The sequence below is a fragment of the Miniopterus natalensis genome, chromosome 1 (genome assembly GCF_054644295.1).
Source record: "Miniopterus natalensis isolate mMinNat1 chromosome 1, mMinNat1.hap1, whole genome shotgun sequence".
Taxonomy (NCBI): Eukaryota; Metazoa; Chordata; class Mammalia; order Chiroptera; family Miniopteridae; genus Miniopterus; species Miniopterus natalensis.
The window spans coordinates 190,124,961-190,143,692 of NC_142081.1; the positions used below are offsets into that span (position 1 = coordinate 190,124,961).

General features: G+C 41.5%; 1 protein-coding gene across 1 annotated transcript in view; it reads right to left on the bottom strand.

Annotated features, from left to right (window-relative positions):
• Positions 1-18,732, bottom strand: part of LOC148094518 (cytosolic beta-glucosidase-like) — a 74,383-nt gene that overhangs the window by 41,806 nt on the left and 13,845 nt on the right. Inside the window, exons 3-4 of the mRNA XM_087828485.1 lie at positions 13,230-14,026; positions 12,412-12,535 (exon numbers count right to left, since the gene is read on the bottom strand). Coding sequence (XP_087684611.1) covers positions 12,412-12,535; positions 13,230-14,026 — 921 coding nt within the window. The remainder of the gene's footprint in view (positions 1-12,411; positions 12,536-13,229; positions 14,027-18,732) is intronic.

The window sequence follows — 18,732 nt, forward strand, 5'->3', positions numbered from 1 at the left end:
AACCACTAAAGCCAACCGACTTGCCCGAAGACATACCTACTAACTGAGGTCACAAAGGGACAACAACACTGATACATTTTTGAAGAGACATTATTTTTAACACAAGTCAGTTGTTAAGCCGTATTTTAAAGCAGCCTATGACCCTACTGGGGGGGGAGGGGGAGAAACTGAGGTAAATGAAAAAAGAATCACAACAGTGATAAAATGCATGGTGAAGTTTCCATCAAGAAGGTTATGTAGCCTAAAAAGCCCGGTGAAAATAAGTCTAAAACACGACTGGACAAGAGTAAAGGTTGATGAAACACCGAGGCAGGTTGATTACTAATGTCAGTTGAGATGACCATGTCTAGAAATCCACAGGAAAGGAACAGACAACCTGAAGGGCTAGAAGATTTAGTCGGTCATCTGCACAAAATCAGATTGGATGACCAGCATTACGACTTTGTGATCAAAAATATGCAAGGGGGGGCCTGTGTAGACTCAGACTACTGTCTAAGAATATTTAAAGATTAATTCTAGAATTTGACAACAAATCAACACATTGGCTCTGAGAATGGATGTAGGACCAGTAGGAAGCAAACCCATCCAGCAAATGCCCTGTTTATTCACAGGGCAGATGTTGGGGTTCAACAATATACAGTAAACTCTTTATTAGTCAGTCAGGAAGTGAAGTGCTCCAGCTAATCAAATATTTTTTGTTAATTGTTACCACATGCAGAAGGATTACAAATTTTTAAAGAATGAGAATAAATTAAAATACACTTAACACTGAAACTAAACTGATTATAATTTAATCTTCCTCTAATTATTCAGAATGCATTTCAGGGTCATCAAGAGAAGCATAAATTATCAGGGCTTGATGACTGTGCAGGAAGTCACAGTTTTTCTAAAATCCTGGTTAATAGATGCTGGGTAACAAAGAATTCGCTGCAATAGTCATCATTTGGGGGATTTATGTGCTAGGCATTTTGCTAGGATATGAAGTATATCATTAATCCTCACCAAAAACAAAATTTTACAGATGATGAACTGATATTCACAGAGTTAGAATAACTTGTCCAAGGTTAGACACCATGAAGGGGTGTCAGAGCCATGTCCTTAAAGAATGCAGAACTGTCCTTAAAGAATTTTCTCTTTCACTATGTGAAACAAGTAAGTCCTTGTTGCAAAAAGTATTCATAAAATTTTCTGGCTCTCTGTACAAAACTTAGGCCCACTGAATGGGTCATGCTGTTTGTTTTTCCAGGAATGCTGAAGGATTTTTCTGAGCCATTCTTGATATTTTATCATGTATTCATGAGGGCAGCAAACTTTGGCCATAAGCTATTTTTTAATTTTATATTTTAATGAAGGGCCCGTAGCTCATCCAAAGGATCAACAACATAGCCTGAACGTCTTTGGAAGAAAAGTGTTTTAAGAGACTAAACCATCAGAGCCTCAGCCACGCAATGAAATGATCTATCAATAAATGTATATACATTTAACATACACTCATTTATTCATATTTTATGTGATGATCTAATTTTTGTCTTTCCACTTATTTTTAACTATAAAACACATTTGATTTGACTATTACTTAGAAAAGACCCTGTTCCTTTAAAATTATTGAGGACTTGAGGCTGGGTTTAAATTTATTAAAGAAATGAAGTCCAGTTAATTAGGAGAGAAAAAAGTTATTTCATCAACAGAGGAGAGATTCCTCCCATCATCTACTTTTTAGTACCAAACTCCTTAATGTTCTTTTTATATGTGTGTGGAATTTTTTTTCTTTATTGAGAAACTTAAGACTTGGGTACATTGAATAAAACCAATTTCCAGGGGAAAAAGTCAAAGTTTGCTGCCCTCATGAATACATGGTAAAACCTCAAGAATTTCAAGAGAGAAAAAAAAAAAAAAGTTAACTGAGACACAGCAGAAACCAGAGAATATATTCTTTTCATTGCAAAATTCTAGGTGCTCATACAGGCTCATCATGCCCAGAAGTGGGCGCTGTTGCAGCTGCTGCTAACAGGCAAGGAAAACCCCGGCTCCCTAATGTTCGCATCTGAAACATGTGTGGCTTCTTATTTACCTTCACTCACTAGCACCAATGACAATTCTTCAAGGTTCAAATGCCTTTTCCTCTCCACCCATAGCGGCTTCACTGACCTCCAAAGCAGGCAGGGATTCCTATACTGGAATTTCACAAACAAGAGGTGAAAGTGGCCGAACTTCAGAAGGGCGCGAAGCCATCTCAGGCCATGACACTGTTTCATTAGCTAATCTCATCCACGCACAGGACACTTTGCTGTGGCTGAGGTGACCCTATGCAAAGAGACAAGCCTCCCTCCCTCTCCTCTGCATGCGGGGTTTCCAGGCAAGACCTAAGAATTACTTTCTATCCCAAAAGAAACTACTTTCATCTCTAGCACTGGGGTTCATATTTTTATTGTAGTGAAGAAAATGCTACCTAAACAGCAACTTGGGGTGAAAGGAGTCCTGACTGGAGTAAGCTCCGTGCTCAGAAGTTCAGAATAGAAAAAGAGACTGCCTGTATATGAAGTCTCTACACACAATTACGGCAGGCAGGTAATTCTGAAAATGCTGCAATTTGATCCCTCCTAACTCAGGGTCTCACTTGGAGACAAAAGTTTCCTACTCAAGTAAAATTTAAGGAAAGTTAAAATTACCACACTGCCCAACTGAATTATATTACACATTTACGGTGAAGCTTGAAAAATCATACTTAACTGTCTTCAAACTTGCTAGACTGGGTGGTGCTTGCCATGATCGTGTTTTGAAAGGTGATTTCACTGCTCGTGATTGCAACTGCCCTGCAGTTGTTCAGCTGGAGATTTTACTCGAATGCTTTGGACTGATTTGTTCATTCCATTTCCTCTGAGATTTTATGTTCTCTACAGTAACTTTGTTAAACCTGAATGGGAGATGGCCCTTCGGACTCTGAACTCTAAGGAATAAGTTTCTCGGGGGAAGAAAAGTGGACTCATTTTCAATATGAGTGAATAGCAGAGGAAACATCCAAATTGGAGGTCAAGAAAATGCTGCCCGGTACCTGAATCAATATCAAGAGAAATGGTTCATTGAAGATCAAGGTCTAATTTTATGGCCAGATAAGGAAGGCGTTCACATCTCAACTTACGTAGCTAGATGAGAAGAATGAAGAAAGTTAAAATTAGACTATTAATTATAATTTCTTAGACTTAATTTTATAGCCTAAGAAATTACGAAGAGTTCTAATAAAATATGATTCTTGACACACATGCCTAGAAAAGGTATTTAGAGGGCCACACAATTCTTAAACTGGAAAGATCCCCCCCAAATAGCTAGTTCACCCCTTTTATTTTTCAAATAAATAAACTGAGAGGTTAAGTGGATTTATATAAAGTTTAAAAACTTTAGCATATACTTTAACTTTTGTCACAACAAACTCAAGTTTAATATCAAAGGAGTACAATTAGCACCCATGCATAACTCAGTGCATGGAAGTTGTTCTCATAATAGTAAAAGCAAACTACCATTTCTTTAAAAATAAAAAAAGAACAAAATGGTGGTATAAATCCAATATTTCATTGAAATTCCCAGGAGTAATTCACTTTTCCTGCTAATCTAGGCTCAGTCTCCTACTCATTCCTTAAACATTCACTGAGTACTTACGGAAAGCTAAGTATATAGCTCAAAATTCCAAATTTTTATTCTAGTTGGAATTCTGTCTTTAAAAAATAGTGAATAAAAGTCTTTGTAGACACCGTTCCTACCTATGAGTGCTCATATTGCTTAATGACTTCCATTTTCTCCTAAAATGATTTTTTTCCTTTCTTTCAAGAATTATAATGGGTATTATCTTCAATAACCAAAATGTCTCTCAAGTTCCAGCTTTTCAGTTGTCTTATTCAACAAGTACTTAACTGTGACAGGGCGACAGTGGTGCAAGAGGCCCATGAATCAGCTTTGGCACTAGTTTTTATTCATAATATTGCTGATTTTCTTCTACACTGTGTCACGGTCTTTACTGGAAAAATAATACAGGGTGTAATTAACCAGTAATTCACCCAATAATGAGTCTAGGAAAGCTGGCAGAAACAAAACTTATGTCCCTGTAGAGTGACTGATCAGCTTAAGTTAAGTTGAAGTAATAAACAGGCAAGATAAAAGACCATAGAGAGAAAGGCTATAGAACTGGGGAGAGTCACACTGCCTGAGGTCTGATTGTTAATACTACAAATCCAGAAACATTTTTTTTAGTGCACCCAAAAGTAATCTTCGTTGATGAATTTGCAAGACGTTAATTTACGAAACATATGCCAATGTATTAATTTATAATGAGGGATATCCCTTTCCAAGCTTTGGAAAAGTCAAGTTTCCTGAGTAGCAGCGGCTAGTACCTGACCACCCACTTATCCCTATTTTTTCCATGATCCCACAGCTGTCCAAGGGAATCCTTCTTAACGGGGTGGTCCAGCAACCTCTGCTCATTACACTGAGATAAATTCCAGGAGCCTTATTCCAGCGCAGTGCTTTTTTATTCTCAAGATAACTAAGAAGCCAGATAGTAATCAGGTTATTCTAGAGATCAGGAGATAGGGGCTAATGCAGGCAGATGCTTGAGGGCCACTCCACCCAGGCAAAACCTGGTAAGTTCACTTTCTCTCAATTCCAACAGCCCTCTCATGCCTGAATATTCCAACACTGCTCTCTCCTGGAACAGGTTTAAAAACATTATTATCTGCTCAAAGTCCTGTTTGCATTTCCCTTGAATTTATACCCAAAAGGGGAATTGTTGGATCACATACTAGTCTTATTTTTAATTTTTTGAGGAACCTTGATACTTTTTTCCATAGTGGCTGAACCAGTTTACATGCCTACCAACAGTACACAAGGGTTCCCCTTCTCCACGTTCTTGCCAACACTTATCTGATGATAACCAAGACCTACCTGCACTGCTATGTTTATTGCAGCAATATTCACAATAACCAAGATATGGAAACAATCTAAGTGTCCATCAACAAATGAATGAATAAAGAAGTTGTGAGGTATACATACATATACACACACACAGTGGACTACTATTCTGCTATGAGAAAAGGGGAAATCCTGACATCTTAGACAACATGGATGGGTATTTAGGTCATTATACTGAGTGAAATAAATCAGAGAAAAACAAACACTGTATGATATATCACTTACATGTGGAGTCTAAAAAGACCCAAACTTATAGAAAGAGAGAGTAGAATGGTGGTTATTAGAGGCAGGAGGAGGGGTATTGGAGATAAGTCATTTAAGGGTACAAACTAGGAACTAATAGATCAGTAAGTCCTGGAGGGCTAATGTACACTATAGTGATTATAATCAACAATACTGTATTATCAACCTCAAAGTTGCTAAGAGACCAAAAACAACAACCTTAATTGTTCCCCCTACAAAAAAGAAATGATAAATATGTAATGTGATAGAAGTGTTCGGTAACAGTGGGGTGACAAAAATATATAAATGTATCAAATAAACATGTACACATTAAACTTACAAAATGTTTTATGTTAATTATATTTAATTTAAAAAGTCATTATCAAACTCTTCCTCTTTTTTCCCTTTTTTCAAGATTCCATTGAGTCTACTCTTCATATTGGAAAAGTAGATTTTCTCCAGATAAACTGTCCTTCAATTATTTTACAGTTCTCTTTTAAGTTATACAAATAAAACTGAGCTTCTGTTCACCACTACATCACACAAAACTACTGGCAGGTTGTCTTTAAAAACGGAGAGCACATTTGGAATGATGTGATTTTTTTTTTAAAAAAAAGGCTTTATAGTTGTCATACAATTCACTGGGCTTGGCTGGTGGGGGACCTTAAGCAATTATCCCCTCAAAGAAGTTGGAACTGAAGTAAAAAGAAGCCCAAGGGAATGCCCATCTGCAGGGACACAGCTTACGTATTAGAAGGCTATGGAGAGAAAGCTAGAGAATGGCTTCCAATCAGAAAGCACAGCGCAGCCTCTGACGTGTGATGGAGCTGCTTCTCACACGGCCAGCCCCCGAAGCCTGCTCCCAGGAAGCCTGCGCACCACGTTCTGTGTCTCTAAGGGGGTGTGCCTGCTAAATGGCCTATGTCCCCGATCATATCAATGTGTGCCTCACCTGGATGAGCCTGCTGAAACAGCTCAACAACAACAATGTGTGAGTGTGTGTCTGTGTGACTGTGTGTTTCTGAGCTTTACCAAGTGCTGCACCTGTCAACTGGTCATAGTACATGTCCTCTAAGACCCCTAAGCTGGTCACACCATCATAGCAGTTTAGAAATGTGCAGGGAAAAAACAACAGGACCTGAGAATTGGAGATGTTGAAAAACGATGAGCACCAATTCCTTCCCTTTGCAGCCGACAACACTGAGGTCCAGATAACTCATTTTGGCCGAAGAGAAAATACTCAAAAGCAGAAAGTAAATATATCAAATATGAAAATAATATTTAACACTTGAAGGTGTTCAGATCATACAAAGACATAAATTATCGCATTGTATTTTCACAACCGACTTTGGGTTAGGCGGAATAACAGTTAGCATTAGTCCCATCTAACAGGTGAGAAAGTTGACCTTCAGAGAGCCCTGCTGATAACTTATCCAAGGGCACACCACTAGAGCACAGACTTAGTTCCTGGCTTCACTCTGCAAGTCTTGCAGACTTTCTACTCTGCCACGCTTCACGTGGGCAATGGAAGGCAAAGGTAAGTATGCCACTGAATGAAAGTAGAGGAGAAGCCATAAGGGACAGTCACCCGGCACATCTGTTCAAGGCGAACTCTCTAATCTCTGGCTGTCTGAGTGTCTGTGTGGTGTGAAACATGAATATATTGGAAACTGTTTTCTTCATGACTGCAAACTCTACGGTCTGTAAACTAGAACACACTAACAATTCTTGTGCACGGCCTTCCAATCTCACTGTTTCTTCTCTATTCTGACGATGACCCCTCTTTGCCAGCTGCCATCCAGTCCAGCCAAGGGCAAAAGTACCGAGTGACTCCAACATCTCCCTCCACATGTACCCTAAGCTGTGAGCATCCATGAGCTAGGAGATGAACTGCTTCGTAGAGGCTAGGTTGACAAAGATTTACTTTGAGAAGCAGTAAAGCAATAAGTATAGAGTGAGCATCGATATTCAGGTACTTGGGTCTCTATTCTGAGCTTGCAATGGATTTTTAATTGGTTAGTTTTTCCAAAAGGTCAATGTATTAACCTTTGATATCTTCCCTTAATTCTTAGAATTTTCAAATGCACATCGAGAAAAACACAGGTGCTTAACACATTTTGTCCAGTTAAATGGGCCTCTGCGATCTGCAGTTGGCGTAGGCAGGTGGCTGCCAGGCCTGCGCTGCGCTGGGAAATGGATGTATTTCTCCTTTCCCCGCTCTCGGCGGGAAGGGGAAGCGGAAAGGGGAGGAGAGCGCTGCCAGACAACAGCAGGGGGAGTCTGTGCTCAGCGGCTCGTCCTGGTGGCAGACCCAAGCTGCAAGATTTATAACCCCGTTACCATGCATCAGCTTCAACACTTCCAGTGAAGTCTTCAATAACTCTGATGACATCTTGCTGAGGGGTTTTGTCATTAAGAGCAGAAAGCTGGTCATTAACAAACCTCCTCTGCAGTCATCTACCGCTGTGCTAACTCAGGCACGGATTCAACGGCAAAGTTGGGCTCGCTCACAAACTTTCCAGAAGGCTGCTTTTTTCTTCTTCTTCTGTGTGGGCTATATTTCTTTAGGGAAAGAAAATACAGCTCCCAATCATTTAATCATTTATTTCTCATTATCGATTGACTAACTCTTTTCTGGCAGACACAACCAAATTCAACAAATGGGTAGGACACCTACTATAAGACAGGAATGATGCTCAGGGCTGAAGATATAATTATGAAAATGACACAGCCCCAGCTCTGGGAGGGTTTACAGGGTCCCTCCAAAGAACAGTAACTTAAACATCATTTACCAAATCTTTACCTATGTGCCCAACTCAGTGTTTAGGCTTTATAGGCATTAACTTCCTCATTGTTTACCACTCTTTAGAAGACGGGTGTTCTTCTTATCCCAGTTGAAAGATTAGATGACCAAAGTGTTGCCTGGTTAAGAATTTTGCCAGAATTATTGAGCTTGTTAAGAGGAAGAACCAGGTTCCAAATCCATGTCTTGCCTGACCTGAAGCAAGTTCACGTACCTAAAACCATAGGACTAGGCCAAGCAGAAGGCAAAGGCCCTGGCGTTCCAGGTTGAGGCGAGGTCATGAGCCAAGCGAAAGGCAGGCACATGCGGGGCAGGTATGAGGACCAGGCTGCACTCAGGCTCGAGTCCGCTTTGGGGAGATTCGGGTCATAGTTGGAGTATTGCCCATTGGGAATAACCTTCCCCCACTTCTCGCCTCCCCAGCAACATTCAGATTAGTGAAGTGTCCACTTGCATGTGTGTACATATGAACTTGAACGTTCCTCCTGGCTCTGGAGCAGCAAGGACTGGCGTACATTTTATGAAGAGAATGAAGATTTATATTATGTGAGGAAAGTTTAACTCTCTGAAGATCACTGCTTCCCGAACTTCTACAGAAAGAAACTCACGTGGCAGAGCCACCCAGCTGCCCAGTTGTTTGACAGCTGTTTCTGCTGCCAATTATTTGATTTTCACTTAACCTGGCAACCTCTCTGATGGAAATAATGAATGAAAGGAGGTGGTTGCTGCTTTCTCTCTTCCACAGGATTCAACCGTCAATGTTGCGACACACATTCAGAGCTTCCTCAGAAAGAATGGTAGAGACACAAGCCAACACGAGGGAACAGTCTGCTATAACTTAGAGATTTGGGGCGGGGGGGTTAAAAAAAGTCTTGGGTGACAGTTTTAAAATAACAAGAAAAATAACTTGAGGTGATAATTATATTCTTAGGAGTACATATTTTGTAAAAATAATAATTATTACCATTGGTTGAAGGCCTACAATGTGTCAGGCAGTTGCTAGGGGGAAGTTCCACAATAGCTCATTAAATGAAATCTTTACAGCTCCCACACCCGGGAAAGTGTTATCCCATTTTTACAGATGAACTAAGTAAGAGCTCGGGAGGTTGAACAATTTGCCAAATGTCCCTCTTTGAGTATTTAGCTCAGCTGGAATGCAAGCCTTGTCCTATGTTAGTTCAAGTTTTCAGCGTCTTCACTAGGTTGCTTTATTCTTACCTACATCTACATTAATTAAAGCACAACCTATTTAAAGGCATTTAAATAATGCTATGATTAAAAAGATATTAGCTGATTTCCTTTTTCCTCCCCTAAAATGACATTTTCCTCTTTTTTTTTCTTTCCCCGAAAGGAGACAGAAACATTATCTTACTTTTTACTCCCCAATTAACTGCTGCGGGGTTATACCTGAAGAGATCAGTAAGACCTCTAAGCAGATGCCATTGATCCGACTATAGTGTCATTATGTGCCTGTCCATATGCGTGATGTTGGAGGGAAGGATTTGTTCGCAGGAATCACAAAGCCATCATCCATCTGACTCCCTGGGTTCTGGCGGGTTCTCACCTGCAGCGCTTCCCACGAATGTCGTCCTTGGCCTGTTATCATTTGCAATTGCCGATGGCTTGCTTTTACTAGGAAAGCACTCTGCAATCAAGATCATCAGCGCTACCTCAGGGGAATCGCAGGGATTCCATTAGTAAGTACAGCTCTACTCCTCTCACTGTAGACAGGCAGGCAGGATAGGGGTGTCTGAGCTCTGTCCAAGGTCATAGGACCTGGCAGTTCTTGCGGGGGCAGCAGGAAGCTTTCCAAGAACCTGCGTCAGCCCAGGCTACCAACAGTGAGGAAGAGGTTCTGCGCGGTGGGGCAGGCAAGGGCTCTGAGTGAGAAAGACCTGGACACACAGACCTTATCAACACCTAAACAGTAGCAAGAATAATAATAATAACAATAATACACACATTCTACCTAGCTCCAGCAGACATTACTTAGTAACTTTGTGATCACGAGCAAATGACTCAGCCTCTTTGAAACTCAGTTTTCTCATCTGTAAAATAGGAGCAACGACCTCATGTGACTCTTGAAAATGAGATGAGACGGTCTCAATCAAGACTCATTTTGTTCCAAGTGATAGAAACCCAATCAGAACCAGGTGAAGCAGAAAGGGCACCTAATTAAAAGTACATGGAATGTCTCTCAGAAACACTCACACAGCTGGGTCTGAGGAAACACTGGAACGAGAGGCCTCGGCGCCATCCAGAATCTCTCTCCATTTCCTGTGACCACTTCCCGAGTCACCTGCAGACGCCCTTCTCACTGCTCTTAAGCTGACACGGCAGGATGCGGCCCCCGGTGGCCCCCAGTTACACACCCCGCCAACCCAGGCCAAGAGTCAAACAGACTGATTGGTCCAAGTTCCAAATCCCAGGGAAGAACTGGGATGGGCCCACTCATGACACGTGCCTACACCTAGACCAATCCATTATCTGTTGACTAAGAGCAGTATTTTCTTCCACTTGCCTGGCTGTCCCGGTGGGTAAGCTGAGGACAGGGGGAGGTGGGGATTTTGTAGAAGGAAGATTAGTTACTAGAAAAGAGAGTTTCACCACAGATGGACTAACTGGTGTCCACTGCAACAATATATGAAATATAGTTATCACTATATCCCGTTCAGAATAGATACACATATGTATGGGTGTTGTTGTTTTTTGTCAATATGTAGATTTCTGCCCATTTTGAAAGGTGATTTTTTTTAAAGCCAAATAAATACACTATTATGTCTTCACTACAATGAATATAGATCGTCTAATGTTAAAAATCAGAAGAGAATAAGACGTTGTGAGCAATTAATGTTTTAAGTCCACAACACTTTCTCCATCAACTTAAAGAAAATAGAAAATCAACAAGTTGAAAAACAGAATTTTGTCCCTCACCCAGTTCTCTCCTCCTGTCCCTCAGAAACCCAAATCTTCTCACATTTTCCATGCTTGCCTTCAATTACTTTTTGGTCTTTAGTTGTTTTAAGTTTGGGGTCCACTGCTGAGATTTTATCATTAAAGATCTCAGGGGCTGTATAAAGTACCCAAAAGTATTTCAAAGAGCAACTGAAAGCCCTTATATGTTTCGCACTAAACACAGCTCCAAGCTGGAAATGAAAAAAACCAATTCCCACTTTTCCCTCTTTCGCAAAAGCACACAGGACAGCCTTGGACAAGTCATCTGTGGTTCCTACCTCATCCATAAATCTGCCAGGCGGTAACCAGCCCACTTGTCTCTCAGAATGAAGCTGGGAACATGAACAGATTAAGTGCAAATAGCCCCATTTACAGGGAAAAGTGGGAAGAAGAAAAGAGAGATTTCCCTTCCTTATCAGAATGCGAGTTACCACCCAGAGGAAGACTATGTTTTCTATGTACGACAAAGGAATTATTTTGCTTGGATTAAACTGTAAGAATCCAATTGCACTCTGTCAATACACTCGAGGCCTACGTGAGGGATCCAGTCAACATATTTTAGGTTTTAGGAAGAAAGCATTTCGCATCACTTTCCAGAATTCCTTCTGGTTGATTCCAGTATATTAGTAATTAATTTTTGAAAGAATAGTTTCGGGACCTTTCAAACAGAATGAAGAGGGAAAAGTGCACTTACCGTGGTAAAAAACAAAGACACTGAGAGTCTCATTCTGCACTGGATTTTGTTTCTACGATATGATGCCTCTATAGGGAGGAAACCAAACATATAAAGCAATAGTGTTCCAAGTGGTTGCTAAAAGCGGGGGGTGGGACTCCCTAGTTTAGAAATGTGTGTTACCAGTTAAAGATTACTCCTTCCACATTTGCTTTCGATAGGAAAAGAATTCCATAAGAGAAAGACATTACCAGCCAGAACAGTAATATTGTCTTAAAACAAATTTCACAAAATCTATAGGACAACATCAACAAGTTCCCAACCGGGCGACTTGGTTCCAGCTTAAATGAAACATGTGTTGATTGAAGGTTCATGCCACTTTAAAATTTATTACACAAATCTTAATTTTTGTCCTTTAAAAATTCTATCAATTCATGTCTTGGTAGGCAGGATATTAAAATATGCAAATAAGCATGCTGTGGTTGGTCAGTGCTAATCTTTCTGTAATAACTAACGTTCTCTCCCAACTGCCACCACCACTCCTCCTGTTCATGTCACCTTCACCCAGGAGTCACAAAATGCTGAAGACAGTCGCTTTTTACTTGATTAAATTTTAGGTGGTTGAAGCTAGGCCAAAATCCTTACCCTACTCTTTCCTAAATACTTTTTCTCTTTTCTCTTAATTACATGGCTTTACACTGATTTACATGAATTTCAGCTTTCAAAATCATCGGTCTTTGCTGAATGCAAATAGGCACATAAGTTTGCACAATTGATCTTTCATCATTTCAAATGGTACCTTTGAACAGTTCCTGAAATGTCTGCCTGAAATACTCCCAGCGTTGAGTGTCATCAAGAGATGTGGGGTCACCCTGGGGAAACCCATTCTCGGTGATGTAAATTACAGGGTTATTATACGTATCCTGGAACAAGAGAGCAGAAGTTTTATTCCAAACAGATGTAGGAAAAAAAAAAGGCTCATAAAATCAGGTGCATTATCCTCTATCTTCTCTCAGCTACAGCCCCAAACTAGTTTTCAGCAAATTGCACTGACCCTATTAACTTAATTTTCCACGCACTGATCTTTTATGACTAACAATGGAAAAGCAAAACTGTGCAAATGTGCATGAAGACAGTCAAATGACTCCTGTTATAATGGGAAGACAGAAATATCTTTCTTCCATCAGCATCTGCTGATTGTCACTGCTCCTCAACCCTTTTGTCCCACCAGCAGCTACACTCCCTAGCCCCCCACAGAAGGGGTTCTCACAACTGATAACTTGACATTTTGATTTCAGCCACCTGGACACCATCCAACATAACAGAGACCCAAAAAGGACCCAGGTCTTTCAACCCTTAGAGTGCCTTTTAATAATTACAGTCACAACACCAGGCTGAAAACAATAGCCAAGCTATTCCTATGGCCACCAGCTGCCTTTAACAGGGAGTCCTGACTTTGACCATGGCTTTGAAGCCCTTTGTCCCCAACTTACTTCCTAATCCTCTCTTCCCAGGCCAATAAATGTATATGCTGTTGCCTAAAATCATTCTTTTTTCAGGTTCGTATACACATATACATAGGCCTGTCCTCCCATCTTCAAACAAATGCGCACTTACCTTGACGTATTTCAGTAGTTTGCGCAATCCCCATGGCACCACAGAGACCCAGTCCACACTGACCCAGGATGGGTCTGGGAACATTTCTAGCTCCACATCCTGCAGGATACCCTGTTTCCCCTTGAGGTTCTCCTGGTACCTGACTAGGCGACTGGAATAATACTGCACAGCAAAGAAATCAGCTGTGCCTCTGATGGCTCTCTTCTCTTCGTCCGTAAATTCTGGAAGCCTTGAGGATGCGAAGCCTTGCTTTTTACTCATGGAGGCAACCTGGGACTTGACAACTTCTGGGTAATCGCCATCAATAAAGATGGGTTTAGCGAAGAGATCCAAGTGAAAAGCCAAGGCTCTTTTCGCAGCTTCCTGGTCAGACATGGAGCTGGGATCTGCTGGTTCCACCCAGCCACAAAAGAATGTTAGGGACACCACACCCTTCTGCTCTTTTCGGAATAAGGAATCATAGCTGTGCCAGGCTCTGGCGTGGGCCTTAATCAAATTATGAGCCGCCTGATAGCCTCCAGTCCCCAGGTGAGGTATCCCAGGAGGGAATACACCTAGATCATAGGTCAGCAGGGCAAACATATTAGGCTCATTGATGGTGATCCACTGCTTGACTCGATCCCCCAAAGTCTTGAAGCAAAACCGGGCGTATTCATCAAAGGACTCAATGATGGTGTCTGACAACCAACCTCCTTGGTCTTCTAAGGCCTGAGGCAAATCGAAGTGGTAGAGCGTCACTATGGGCGTAACCCGATTTGCTAACAAATCATCAATCATCTTGTTGTAATAGTCAATTCCTAGAAAAAAGGAAAAGAACAGACATCAGAAGAGTTATTTTCAGTATGTTGGCAATAACTTCTAAAACGAAGGTGATCAGATGATCGGGAATAGTTTCCTAAATAACTTTTGTTCAAATTAAGGTTTATTGCTCCCTACATATAATCAATTAAAGGCTGAGAGGAAATGTGAAGAATTCCGAAGAAGGCTGGCCGATCGGATTGGGGAGTGGGAGAGTGATGGGGTGACGTGACTGTGGAAGATGTATGTGCTGAAAGGGATCCATTTGGGCGAGTTGCCATCACATAACTTTGTGTTATTGCTACACACGTAAGTTATTCATTTGTTTATACACAAGACTTGCCCTTTAACTGCAAGAGAATATAAACCCCATGATAGCAAAAACTTTATCTGTTTTACCTCTGGATCCCCCAGACACTGGCACTGTACTGGAAATTTGGTAGATGCTCAATAAATATTTGTTGAGGGAATGAATAAATCTCAGCGGTATTAAATATAAGGTAAAAGAAAGGAACCAGACAACTGCCTTACTGCTTCTCCAGAACAATTAGCCTCAAAAGTCTAGGAAGAAAGATGCACTGAGCACCAACAAGAGCTCCGCATCTGTCCCGGAAGGTGGGATACAGGCAGTTAGGACCTTAAGGAATGCTAGGTTGGGGAGTCTGCTCTAAAACTCTGACACAGTCCTTGGGAACACACACTACCCCCGGCTCTGGCTCTCCGCTGACCCTCCAGCAATGCACAGGGGGAGAGCGAGCTTGCAGGATTGTGGCAGAGTTCAGAGGCTGTTGCTAAATTAGAGGTGCTCTGCCTCAGACACCAAGGCCAACACGCCCAGCTTCTAAGAAAGAGCAGGCAGACAATCTGGGGGCGGGGGCCGCCACATTGCCCAACACAGAGCAAGAGGTTAATAAAAGTTTCTGGTGTTCATTTATTTAGTTAACATTCCTGCTAACTGTGCTCATATTTTAAATCTTAACATGAACAAGAAATTCTACCCAAGCATTCCTTTATCTTTTACTTCCAATACTTGAGTCCCCTCCTAATCACCTGACACTCACATTGGTGGCAGGTATGAAAATGCACTTGAACAGTTGAGAAATACAGAAATATGTGATTTCAGTTGCCAGCCCAATCTCATCTTGTTAAACCCTGAAACCTTGACATTTGAAAGAGACTGTGTAACAATTCCATTTTGTAAAATATTCTTCCAATTTAGCAGCATAGGATCTTATAAGTTTCCAAATGTCTCCTAATCCAGCTTTGAGATAGGGAGTCAAACACACACAAAAAAGGGAGGTTCCTTGGATAGGACAGTGACAAGGGATTTCTAATCCTTTACATGCTCTTTGAGAAAATATTTAAACAGAAAAAACAAATGATGGCCTTTCTGAGTTAAAACGGTTCCAATTGCTTCAACAGATCACCACACAAGAGCGAGCAGCTGCTTATTGAAATTCCGCCTCCTGGAAGGACCTCCTGTGCCCTCTTGCTCATGGAAAAGTCTGTGATATTAATCAGCCATGGTTTCACAAAAGCCGGGCAAACACAAAAAGCTCAGTGCTGGGGACACGGGGCCCTCACGTGAGATTTGCATGAGTGACTTCCCCACACTGTTCAGGTGGCCCCTGTGAATCCAGTCCCACCACCACCCTCTGGCTTTCCCGCCTCCTGCTCTTGGACTACTGACCAACAGTGTGTCCCATGAACTTCTGTACACCTTAGGCTGGTTTTAAAGAGACTGACCTATTGCCATGGATACAGGTTCACCATCCTTTATCTGAAAATCTCGGTGGTCAACGTGTTCAAAATTTTTGGATATTAGAAAGAAAATACCATATGTTAAGTTTAACATCCCTTGTGGCATCAGAGTCAGTACCCCTTATAATTTCTGCAGTACAATATATAAATATCTCATCAAGCAGAAGAGTCTGAGGTGATAAAAATCTTTCCCATCAATTTAGGTCAGCTTCTGCTGCCCAATTAGTTTTAGAACTCAACTTGCTAAAAAGGATTCAGTATTCAGAGGCTTTCGGATTTTAGAATTTCTGATAAGGAATTATAGACTTATATTATGAGATGATGGGTTATGCTTTTGTTCTGTCTTTAATTTTTCTATTGTTTTGTGTGTGTGTTTTACCAACCAAATAGAAGCTCGGTGAAAATTCCAAACTCCTACAACCACAGACTAGAACAGTGGACAGAGTAGTAGTTACGGAGTATTTTCTCCTTCATTTTAACAACAGGGCAACTGTAGCACAAAGAATACAAGTCATTTGGTGAGGCTGTACATGGGTCAAGACTAGATACGAGGTTTTTGACATCAGACAGACCTAGGTCGAATCAGCCCTAATAAAACCCGTCATCTTAGCCAATTTATGCCCAGACTTACACCCAGGTTTTCATGAAACCGTCTGTTTAGAGAACCCCTCACTCATAGGGTATTGGGAGCATTAAATCAACAAAAGAGGCGCAATGCAGGTACTGTGAGTTGCTCTTAGTACATGCTCAATAAAACGCAACCATTCCCACCCCAGGAGTGATTTTTATGATTGTGATTGACCTAATTCGACTAAATTCAGGGAATGATTACTGAATTCCTCCCTGCAAGGCACTGGACTAGGTCACATGGGTGAACAAGGCAGAATTATCTCCCATTATACCATAAGAATTCAAGGGACTGTCTGAGATCTACATTACGAGTACCGGGCAAACCCGACACACAGACACTAAATACCTGTTTGTTGAATTGAATTCAACTCGTGTTCACAGTTTAATGGGGGTTATAATAACACCAAAAGTGAAGAGTGTGAGAAATGCCCTAAGAGTTTTACAAAGTGCTAGGACAACGGAAAACAAAATCTCTTCTGTCTTGGAATAGGGGGAGATTTTTAAGAAGAGGGAACAGCTGTGCTAGGCCTCAGCACGAGGACAGATGTTGAGGAGGTCTAGGTGGGGGTTAAGGAAAGGCCATTCCAGGTAAAAGGAAGAGCTTAAGAAAGTTCCAACAAAGGTGGAAACTCACGAAGTATATTTAATAAGTGGTGGGCTGTGTGCTCGGGGAATTGCATGGGTCATAGGCCTGGGGGAATTTCCACTTGCCCTGAGTCAGAGGTGAGTTAAGACGAAGTCCCGTAGAACCCAGACTGACATGTGAGGAGTGGAGACTGTGCCTTGAGCCTTGGGGTGACTAACATTTTTTTTCAGGTTGCTTTGTTTTTAGCAGAGATGATGTAAGCCAAATGACTTGGGCCAAGCTTTAGGAAAATTGCTGTGGTAGCATTTCATATAAAGAATTAAAAGACAAAGCAAGAGAGTGAACGTGGATAGGCTGTCAAGGGTATATCACAAAGTCCTTGATGAGAATGACAAACACTTAAATGAGGGCAGGGGCCGAGAAGGCGGCTGGGAGTTGGGGAGATAAAGAGACATAAGTAGAATGGATCGTATTTGGCAACTGATTAGCTATAGAAAGTAAAGAAAATAGAAGATTCAAAGATATTTCTTAGTTTTTAGACCTTGGAGGTCTGGTGGTGCCGGAAAGAAGAGGGGTACCCCTGATGGATTAGGAAGGTAGAAAATTAGGAGCTCCTTTTAAAACTGAACAACAAATTAGCTTTTGTTCAAAATCAAAATATAAAACCAGTCAGTGATGTCAAGAAGGTAGATATTCAACCAACAGCAGTTAGTCATGGGGCTGATGTCTTTAGAATCGAGCAATGAACCTGCTAATCTTGCGCTGTTCCCGTTGGGTAGAGGCCACTCTAAGGCCGTAGGTGGCATGTGAGCCTGTGAGTTGTGGTTCCATGTCGCAAGGCAGAGACCCAGCTTGAGGGAAAATGAGCATCGCAAGTGCACAAGTCTATCTAGAAATTGTTATCAGATGTTGCTCTTACGATGTACGGAATCAGATCACTTACTCAAAAAGAACCCCTAGTGAAGGCTCGAGGCTGGGAGTCTGCTGAGGCAAGAGGTGCCTTCGCTCAGGTGCCTGCCGGCGCCCGTCTTGCGCTTGTCAGACCCTGAGAGACAATATTTCCTTACATTTTGCAGCGTAGGCACTTCCCTTGCCTCCCCTGGTCCCAACTCTAGAAACAGTGTAAAATCCTTTCCAACACACAGGAGCAATAAAGGTTCTTTATTAAGAAGCCACTATGTTGTAGTGCAGGGTCACAAAACTCTCCTGTAAAGAACCAGATAGTAAATATCTTAGGTGTGGTGGGCTAAATGCTCTCCACCCCAGCTACTCAATTCTGCCATCGCAGGGGGAAAGCAGCCGTAGACGACCTGTAGTGACTGGGCACGACTGCGTTGCAATACAACTTCACGGACAAGAACAGGAGGCAGGCCAAATCTGGCCCTCAGTTCACCGTGTGCCAACCCTGTTCTGTGGAAGGAGGTCATCAGATCTTAGCTTTAACTTCCAGAACCACCTTTTACAAAATATCTGGATTTGGGCGTGCACCTCTGTAAAAAGACATAATTCTACCTTTTAGAAAATGTATGTAAAATCCCTTGTAAATAACAGTCTTTCAAATAGGGGGCATCATCTTTTGAATTACAAGGCAAAACACAAATAATAGCTAACATTGGATGACTTTATGATATATTAGCAAGTACGAAGACTACAAACATTATTTTACTTAATACTCCAACAACTCTCTGAAATAGGAACTATATAGTCTCCCTTTCTACTTGTAGGCAT